This window comes from Triticum urartu, chromosome 7, assembly GCF_003073215.2.
Source record: "Triticum urartu cultivar G1812 chromosome 7, Tu2.1, whole genome shotgun sequence".
NCBI lineage: Eukaryota > Viridiplantae > Streptophyta > Magnoliopsida > Poales > Poaceae > Triticum > Triticum urartu.
In genome coordinates, this window is record NC_053028.1 from 681,962,292 (window position 1) to 681,971,157 (window position 8,866).

Below are 8,866 nucleotides of genomic sequence, written 5' to 3' on the forward strand. Positions count from 1 at the left end.
ACATCGCCAAAAGTCTCTTTTGGAATACAGACAATATCATCTAGCTCCAACGTTGGACCACAAGAAAGTTGACATTTGACAATGGAATGGAAACAAAAACAGATTTTTTTTATGGAGGGTAATGAAAATAAAAATGGCAAAAACTACAGACATCCATGGCCTGGACCACAAGAACTCCACTCTTCTATCCCTGTATTTCTTTCTCTCTGCTTTGTAAACGATATATTTCTTTCTTTGTTGAATACATAGGACTTACACCTCATAATAAGGATCAAAGCATAAGCAATCATTTGGTTCGAATTTGTGTGTTACTCACTTGCTCTCGCCCTTAGCTAGGGTGCATCCGGTACTCCCTAGTCTGAAACACCCTTGAACTTATTTTGTTGAAGTGTTTTTCTTCAGATAAAATGCCCTTGTCATATTAATTTTCCACAAAGTGATAAGTGGAGAAAGACTTCCACTCCTTGAGTTTAGGCCTTCATATTTTCACGTTGCCATGCAAAAGTAGGTAGGAATCTGACGACTGAGACATGGACGGATTGGATGCTCTCTCTGTTCCCAGTCAAAGGAAGCAGGAGCAGGAGCAAAGCAGGAGCCTCTCCTTTTTGTAATTCAAGACCATAAGAGCATCTTCAGCCGTTGGCCCCTCAGGAGGCGCTAAAAATCATCCCCTGGGGCACACCGACGATAAACCACGCGCTGGGGGCGTGATGCCCCCAGTCACGTCGCCCACGTTTTAAAAAAATATAAATTACGGCACGAACACGGCGCAAATTCAACCAAACTTCGGCGAGTTCGTTCATATTTAGAATATTTTACAAAAAGGAAAAAAAAGCTACTAGATTGCTCCTCGCCGTCTCCCTCGCCGCTCCTCGCCGCCCGCCGCCCTTGCAGATCTACATGCCGAGGAGGCTGTAGAACCGCGTGTATCGCCGCCGTCGTCATCGTCGTCGTCGCCGCCTCCGCTGCGGCCGTCGTCCCTGCTGCAACCCTCCCCCGGTTGGCGTGGCGGGTTGGACGGTCCGGGGGCGTCCTCGTCGTCGTCGCTGTCGAGGATCACGACGCCGTGCTCGTCCTCGCGCCCTCGTTTGCGGGCGGCTATCTCCTCCAGGGCCCGGCACCGCCGGACCATCTCGTCGCGGAGGTAGTCGTCCCGCATCCACTGCATGGCGTCCTCGTCGGAGATGCCGCGCCGGGCTATCTTCTCGTACTCCGCGGGGAGGCCGGGCTCCGGTTTGGGTGCGACGAGGAAGAGGCGGCCAGAGGCGGGGGTGGAGTCGCCAATGCGGACGCCGGAGCTGCGGGTGCGCCGGCTGACAGACGTGTCCTGGGGCTCCGGCTTGACGGGGCGAAGGCAGGGAGAGCCGGTCAACCGACCTGGCGAGGAGGAGGACGCCCTGGGGTCCATGCGCCTCGGCGTCCACGAGCTCTCACGGCGGCGAGAGAAGGACGGGGGGAGGGGTAATCCACCCTCGGCGTGTTGCCGCCCTCGATGTACCCGAGGACGGCTTGCAGCGTGCGGCCGGGCACGCCCCACCATCGGCGCCGCCCCTCGCAGTTGAGCCTGCCGGAGGGAACGACGCTGTTGGTGGCCTCGAGCTGCTCCGCGTGGCGGCGGCGGAAGTATGGATCCCAGAGCTGGCTGTCGGGGACGTAGCGTGGCCCCTCCCTCGCCGCCCGCGGCAGGGAGGCGCGGATTCGCGCGATCTCCGCACGCCGCGCCGCCCCGGTCGGCGGTGGTGGCACCGGGACCCCGCCGACGCTGATTCTCCATGCCCCGGGTACCCGCATGTCCGGCGGGACCAGATACTCGGCCTCAAAAAGGAGCCGAGTTTCGTCCTCGTGAAGGTGGCGGCGGCCGAAGCCGTTCGCCGCCGCGCCGTCGCCTGGGAAGCGTTCGGCCATTCTTTGAGCTGGAGACGGCGAGAGGAGAGGGAGGAAGGGGGAGAAAGGTGGCGTCGGTGGTGGAGACTCTGCGCGTGCCACCGGCGCGCTGGGGGTCGGCTTTATATAGGCGGAGGCGCCGCGCGTACGCGTGGCCGCCGCGTTACGCGTGGCATGCAAGGGGACGCGTGTCGTCTCGTTTTCACTGCGCCGCCCGTGAGGCATCAATGTCGGAGGCTGACCGGCGCGGCAACTTTGGAATTGATTCGCCGCGGGAAACGAGGCGATGAGGACGACGAAGCGGCGCGAAGCGAGACGAGTCGCTGGCAAGGAGGGCCCGCGGCTCTTTCGCGTCAAAAACGATTCGCCCGGCGTCCCCGAGCGCCCCCCAGCACGCCGGGGTCGGGTTGGGTCCGCCGGCGCCAATTTCGGCCCAAGCCGGTGAAAATTGAGCCCTTGGGGTGCGACTGGGCCGATTTTTTGGCGCCGGCGGCCAAAAAATCGCCTGGTGGGCCTTGTTGGGGCGCGGCTGGAGATGCTCTAACATTTGTGTCCAACATTAAACATTTGGTGAGAAAAGAACAAAAGCAAAAAACAGCAACACCACCCGTGGTTTTCCTCACCTCTCATGGAAGAGACCATGGGCCGCGGCACAAGCAGACACGCACATTGCCATCGCCAGATCAAATGGCATAGCTGCAGAAATTAAGGAGTAGAAGCAACGCATGCACACACGCACGGGGAGAGCGCCTTTGACCTCTGGAGTCTGGACCGCGAGACTTCCACTCCTTCCCTTGACCCCTCTACCCCTATAAATAGACGCCCTTCCCCCAGCCCTTCTCACCACTCCTCTGAATAGAGGTTTTGGCTGTGCCCTGAGACGAGGAGCAAAGCATTGTGTCCTGAGACGAGGAAGCGAATAGAGGTTTTGGCTGTGCGGTTTGTGCTGATTTGTTTTTTAATCAGTATTTTTCTTGATGGCGTTTGCTTTTCCAGGTGGGAAGAAGTTCGGAGAACATGGGCCACGATGGGTGGGGACCGAAGGCAGATGATGGAGGATGCGGCGGAGGACAAGTTTCCCGAAGGGTTACGCGTCCTCGTCGTGGACGACGACCGCGTCTGCCTCATGGTACTTGAAGCCCTGTTGCGCCGCTGTAAATACCAACGTGAGTCTCTTGATCCCTCCACTTCGCCATAGTCCATTAGAATCGGGGCCTTGTGATCTATTTGTTTCTCTGCGAATAATGCTTGCCGCTATGCAGCAACGACGGTGATGGATGGAAAGACGGCGCTCAGGATGCTCATGGCGGGGAAGCAGCAGTTCGACCTGGTCATCACCGACGTGCGCAAGCCGGACATGGACGGCTTCAAGCTCCTCGAGCTCATCCGCCTCGAGATGGATCTGCCCGTCACCAGTACTCTCACTGCTCTTAATCCAAAGTCCAATTTTTGAGTTTTCTATCCATGAGCACTGACAATTGTTTTTAAGAACGTACTTTTACTCCTCAATCTTGTTGATACCTTGAGAGGATATTAATTTCTTTGGGCAGCGTGTGAGATCCTATATATTTAGGACGATTTTATGAAACGACATACACATGCACAAAACCCGCACTCTATTTCTAACCTGGAAGAGTTCTAAAGAACGGGATCCCCACTGAGTCCGAACCAATGGGGTCCCATCTAACCGTTCATTCGTCCGATCGGATGGCGAGTGGGGTAGGAGAGCGGAGGTGGAGCGCACATGAGTTAGTAGGGGACGTAGTGTCGGTTTCTAGCCCAAACCAATGGGATCCTGTCTAACCATCCGTCTGATCGGATGACGACTGGGGTAGGAGAGCGGAGGTGGAGCGACACATGAGCTAGTAGGGGACGCATTGTCGGTTTCTAGCCCAAAACAATGAGATCCTATCTAACCATCCATCCATCAGATCGGATGGATGGTCGGGATGGGGAACAAACATGGATAGCACATGATTATGAGATCCCAATTGTTGTTTTTAATAATTGGGCTGATAGTGTTTAGTAGGCTAGAGACATGGTCACTCCAATGGCTAATTTGGCCTAGTGAGAGTCTCTGTCACTCCAATGTAAAATAGATTCCACATCCACGCGTTCGATGGGCGTATTTATGGACTATCTAGAATTTAATTTTATAAATGAGTAGTTTGGCTTAGTGAGACTCTCTATCACTCCTATGTAATGTAGACCCCACTATCCACATGTTAGATGGTTTTATTTATGGACAACTAGAATTTAATTTTATATCATCTCAATTAATTGTACAATTCTATCAATAAGAATGAAAACTTTAATCTATTCATAGTTCATGAAATGACCAAGTTATATATATATATATATTTGTTTTCAAAGCTAATATTAAAATTCGCGTTCTAACAATCACACATGGTATACGATTGCGCCACACCTGTTTGCTCGGGTTGCATGAATACTACAATTGTGAAATACCTATGTTGTATTGATATTTTTCTTGCGAATTGTATTGATATTATTAAGATTACTACTCATCTTCATTATCCTTAAAGTTGTTACTCCTTATGACAATTTACTCTCAAGAATAGCATGTAAAGTAGGAGTGCCCCTTTTAAGTACATACATCGAGTAGGTTAACCATGGGTAATACCTACAATACTACATATTTGTTGACTTTGAATAAGCACACTAATTTGTAGTCAAATTACTTTCACAGAAAGTGCAGCCACAAATACTTATTTTCCTGAATCTCTACTATTATTGCACAAAAATCGTCCGAGATAATTCTTGCCCAACCTCTGCCTCGCCCACAGCTGCATGCAATTAATTAGTTATATAGTTAATTACACATGTCAATTATCCAGACATTAATTTGTGGAAAGTATCATCGAGCATTGCACGAGAGGACACCATTAATTATGGAGAGTATCATTCTTTGGACGAGAGTATCACGTTAATTATGAAAAGTATCATCGAGCACTGGACGGTAGGACCACATTAAGCATGGAAATTATCATGTAGAATATGTATATCCCCGTGGTAAGCACAAACAATTAGCTAGCCGTAATTAAAAAGCTAATGACAATGGTGGTTAACGTTTACAAACTAATATGAGTGTGATCACTTAAAAGGCTTAGAGCGTTACGTGGGCCGATAGATGTTACCTAGTATGCTAGAGGAACTTGGCTGACTGCCAATAATAATACTTGATCTTCAGGTTCACCAATAGTTAGACATGATGATGTGATTTCCCTGCGTGGAACATGTTGTGATATGGCTTAGGCATTGTGTTACCGTTATTGTTTTAACCTTTGTTTCCGTATCTTCCTATTGAATGTGTGTAATTTTTCCCATTTAGTTTGCATTGAAGAAGAACTATAAAACTGAACATTGAAATGCTTTTCCGTCTATAGGCACTTTGACCAAAACATATGTCCACATCATAGATTTTTCTGAATTTCTGAATTCTAAATCTAAGTCATTGGTCCTATGGCATGCAGTGCTATCCGTTGATTGCGACAAGAAGGTTGTGATGAAGGGGATAGATCATGGCGCGTCCGACTTTATGGTGAAGCCAGTGCGTATCCATGAGCTCAAAAACATATGGCAACATGTTCAAAGGTGGAGAAATCCCAAAGCAATAAGCCACATCAGCGATCATGACAATGATGTCCAGAGAGCTCAACCAGTGACTACTGACAAGAGTAAGTACTCGGGGAATAAGAGAAATGTTGGAGATGATTCTAGCGAGAACAATGAGGGCACGCATATATCCGCCATCCACAGAAAGCCCAAGATGACATGGACAATTGCGCTGCATAACAAGTTTCTAGAAGCTATCAACCAGATCGGCCTTGATAGTAAGAATTCACATCTTGTGCCTCATTCATCGACAATGTTGGTGGCTGCTTGATATTTTCAATATAATTTTTATTACATAATTGTAGGGGCTGTTCCAAAAAAGATATTGGAGCTGATGAATGTGGATCACCTCAGTAGAGAGAATATTGCGAGTCATCTACAGGTTTATTTGCAACCTTTGTGCTTAATTTCTATATTTTTGTTACTATTATTCGTAGTCTAACATTTTTTCATATATAAGTGAAAGCTTTTATTTTCTAGGGAACATATCAGTCAAATCTCTAGTAATGCAACTACCATGAAGTGTAATTTTAATTAAATGTGTCCCTTAAAATCCGAGGCTTATCTCATATAATGCATGCCCCACATTTTAGGAGTTTTTTTCCCATGCAACATCTTCAGTTCTTATTGTACTCACATGTTTATGTTATTTTTTTCGATGATCATCCATCTTATACCTTGTTATTTTGTCTATCTTTTTATTTCAGAAGTATAGATTGCACTTAAAAAGAGTCAAGTCAAATCCCTCTAGTGATGCATATGAAAGATGGAACTCATCGTACAACATGAACAACAAGGGAAATTTCATGCATAATCACGAACATGGAAGATGGAGTGTGTCCTCTGGTGACACTGCCTCTTGGAGTACAAACAAGTATGGTTCAACGGGTCAGTTGGCTCCGCCGATGAACATCCAAAGCAACTTCTACACGGGGTCATACCTCCATGATCGTAGAATGCCAAAGTATTTTGGGACACTACCGTCGGATGCGAGAAGATTCACAGGTTCTGCTGACCCTCCCGTCAGCCTATACGACAACATACCCAATGAGATAATTTCAGATGAATTTCCATCATTCAATTATAGTAATTCCCGTGCTAACATCATGCGTGGCAAGATAATGGAGATAAGCAAAGGCAAACCCCCTTCCAATCTTCAAAGTTCATTTACAAACACAACAGTTGGTGGCGGGAGGTCTCTTGTCGCATCACAGGTGAACTTCCCACATAGCAACCAACTAGAGAGCTATGCAATGTCATCTGGCCGGCTGCCTGTGCAAAATGAAAAGGCACCATTCATAAGCAACACCACATCAGTGGGAGGCTTCACTGAGCAGATGGCACCATTCAACATGGCAAGCTACATAAGCTCACTAGGAACGATGTTGAATGGTAGCTCTGCACTTGATGCAAGTAGAACTTCAACTAATGATGCTCATCTGGTCAACAGTGAAAGAACTACTTCGATGCTTCACACCCTTCAGACAGATGATTTTGTCTCATTGACTCAGCTACATGATGGTGGGGATGGAGCTAGCATTGTTCCTATGCAAGAAGGCACACTTAATCAGCAACCTCTTAATGATCATCTGAATGAAATCAGTGCCTTCTCAATGGATGATATATTTTCCAACATGCACGTGGAAGTAAGAACTTTTGTCATTTGTACGAATATGTGTGCTCCATATGAATTGTTGATTTGGACATGTGTACTTAAATAACACTTTTTCTCTCAATGTAGGATTTCACTAGAGATGATGCTATCGTGGAAGAAGCATGATAGTTCTATAAGTTTGGTCGCCCAATGTGTGAGATGGTTGATCAAGAGTATCATGCTCGAGGGGCCTCTTTAAGGCAATAGAGTGCTTTGACAAGTTTGCAAACATAGTGATATGTGTAGCCATTTTCATATACCAGTGGTTCTTTGAGATACACTTTGTCTTGCATAACATTGAGAATTGACATGTTCCACACAACAAGCATACACACCACCCTTTGGAGACTGTTGTGCCTAATACAAGTCTTATGGTGGAAGCTTTTATAATAGGGTTAGCATCCTGATAATCAAAACATTAATGTTTCTTGAAGCCTATGGTAACAAGGCACACTTTATACCTAGGATAAACTTGTTTCTGGCCCATCATGTTTTTACCTCGAGGTGGAGTACTAAGTGCCATGTGTTACTCTTCATTAGAGCCGTATATTCTTCATCCATAGCTTTTCTTCATTTTTTCACTAGAAGCCACAACTAAAGACAACTAAAGATGGACCTCATTTAGTATCATCTATAGAGCGAAGAATTGCATGATGTGCTCAACGGAGACATTGGTGGTGGTGGTGGTGGCGGTGGGAGGGGGGTGATCTTGAGAATCCAAGCGTTGTACTTTAGGGCCTCCCTCACCTTCCAATTCTTTCTCTTGGAAGCTTCATAGATGAGCGGGGCAATGCCTTTAGGCTTTCGCCCAAGAAGCCAAGGAGAGTCCCAAAAGTGGGTCCTCACACCGTTACTAACAGTGATGGTGGTGGAAGCATAGAAAAAGTTGAGGTCCTCCCCATTGCATGGGTTTCCTATTCCCACCCACATCTTGGTGGGATCCTTCCATTCATACCACGACCATCGCAACTGGAGAGCCCTGGTAAACTTGTCTGTGTTGAGGACCCCAAGACCTCTGTACTCAAGTGGCTGGCAAACATACTCCCAATTCCCCTTGCATTTGGCCCCCGTTGTCTTGTCCGAACCGGACCAAAGGAAAGCTCTGTCGAGCGTGTTGACGTTGAGAAGTATGTGGTGGGATGACCAATGGGGTGGTGGGGTAGACCACTTGGGATATGATCACGGACTTGACAAGAGCCATACATCCAATGGTGGTGATGTTTTGGCCATCATACTTTGATAACTTGCTTGCAACTTTGTCCACGAGAAATTGGAGATCCATCAACTTTAGCTTCCAAACGAAGAGATTTTTTTGGTAAGCTGGAATTGGAATCCGTCATGGAAAAGTTGGGCTGAACAATTTCACCATATATCTCTGTCCCTTCTCGTGCGACAGTCATTGCAAAATTCTTTTTTGCCAACTTGTCGTTGATTGTTCCCACCACCCACCATGCTACTTTTGTTGGGGAACGTAGTAATTTCAAAAAATTTCCTACGCACACGCAAGATCATGGTGATGTATAGCAACAAGAGGGGAGAGTGTGATCTACGTACCCTTGTAGATCGACAACGGAAGCGTTAGCACAACGTGGTTGATCTAGTCGTACGTCTTCACGGTTCGACCGATCCAAGCACCGTTACTCCGGCACCTCCGAGTTCTTGGCACACGTTCAGCTCGATGACGATCCCCGG

General features: G+C 47.5%; 1 protein-coding gene across 1 annotated transcript; it reads left to right on the forward strand.

Moving 5' to 3' along the window:
- The first annotated feature begins 2,911 nt into the window (after positions 1-2,911).
- Positions 2,912-8,317, forward strand: LOC125520306 (two-component response regulator ORR24-like). Its single transcript, XM_048685200.1, has 6 exons — positions 2,912-3,050; positions 3,147-3,299; positions 5,379-5,738; positions 5,826-5,902; positions 6,228-7,166; positions 7,910-8,317. The coding sequence occupies exons 1-6, from the start codon at positions 2,912-2,914 to the stop codon at positions 8,315-8,317; spliced, it is 2,076 nt and encodes a 691-aa protein (XP_048541157.1).
- Positions 8,318-8,866: the final 549 nt, after the last annotated feature.

Coding starts and splice junctions, on each gene's coding strand:
- LOC125520306 (XM_048685200.1), top strand. CDS start 2,912: ATGGGTGGGGACCGAAGGCAGATGATGGAGGATGCGGCGGAGGACAAG. Junction 3,300..5,378: donor GATGGATCTGCCCGTCACCA/GTACTCTCACTG, acceptor TATGGCATGCAG/TGCTATCCGTTGATTGCGAC. Junction 5,903..6,227: donor ATATTGCGAGTCATCTACAG/GTTTATTTGCAA, acceptor TTTTTATTTCAG/AAGTATAGATTGCACTTAAA.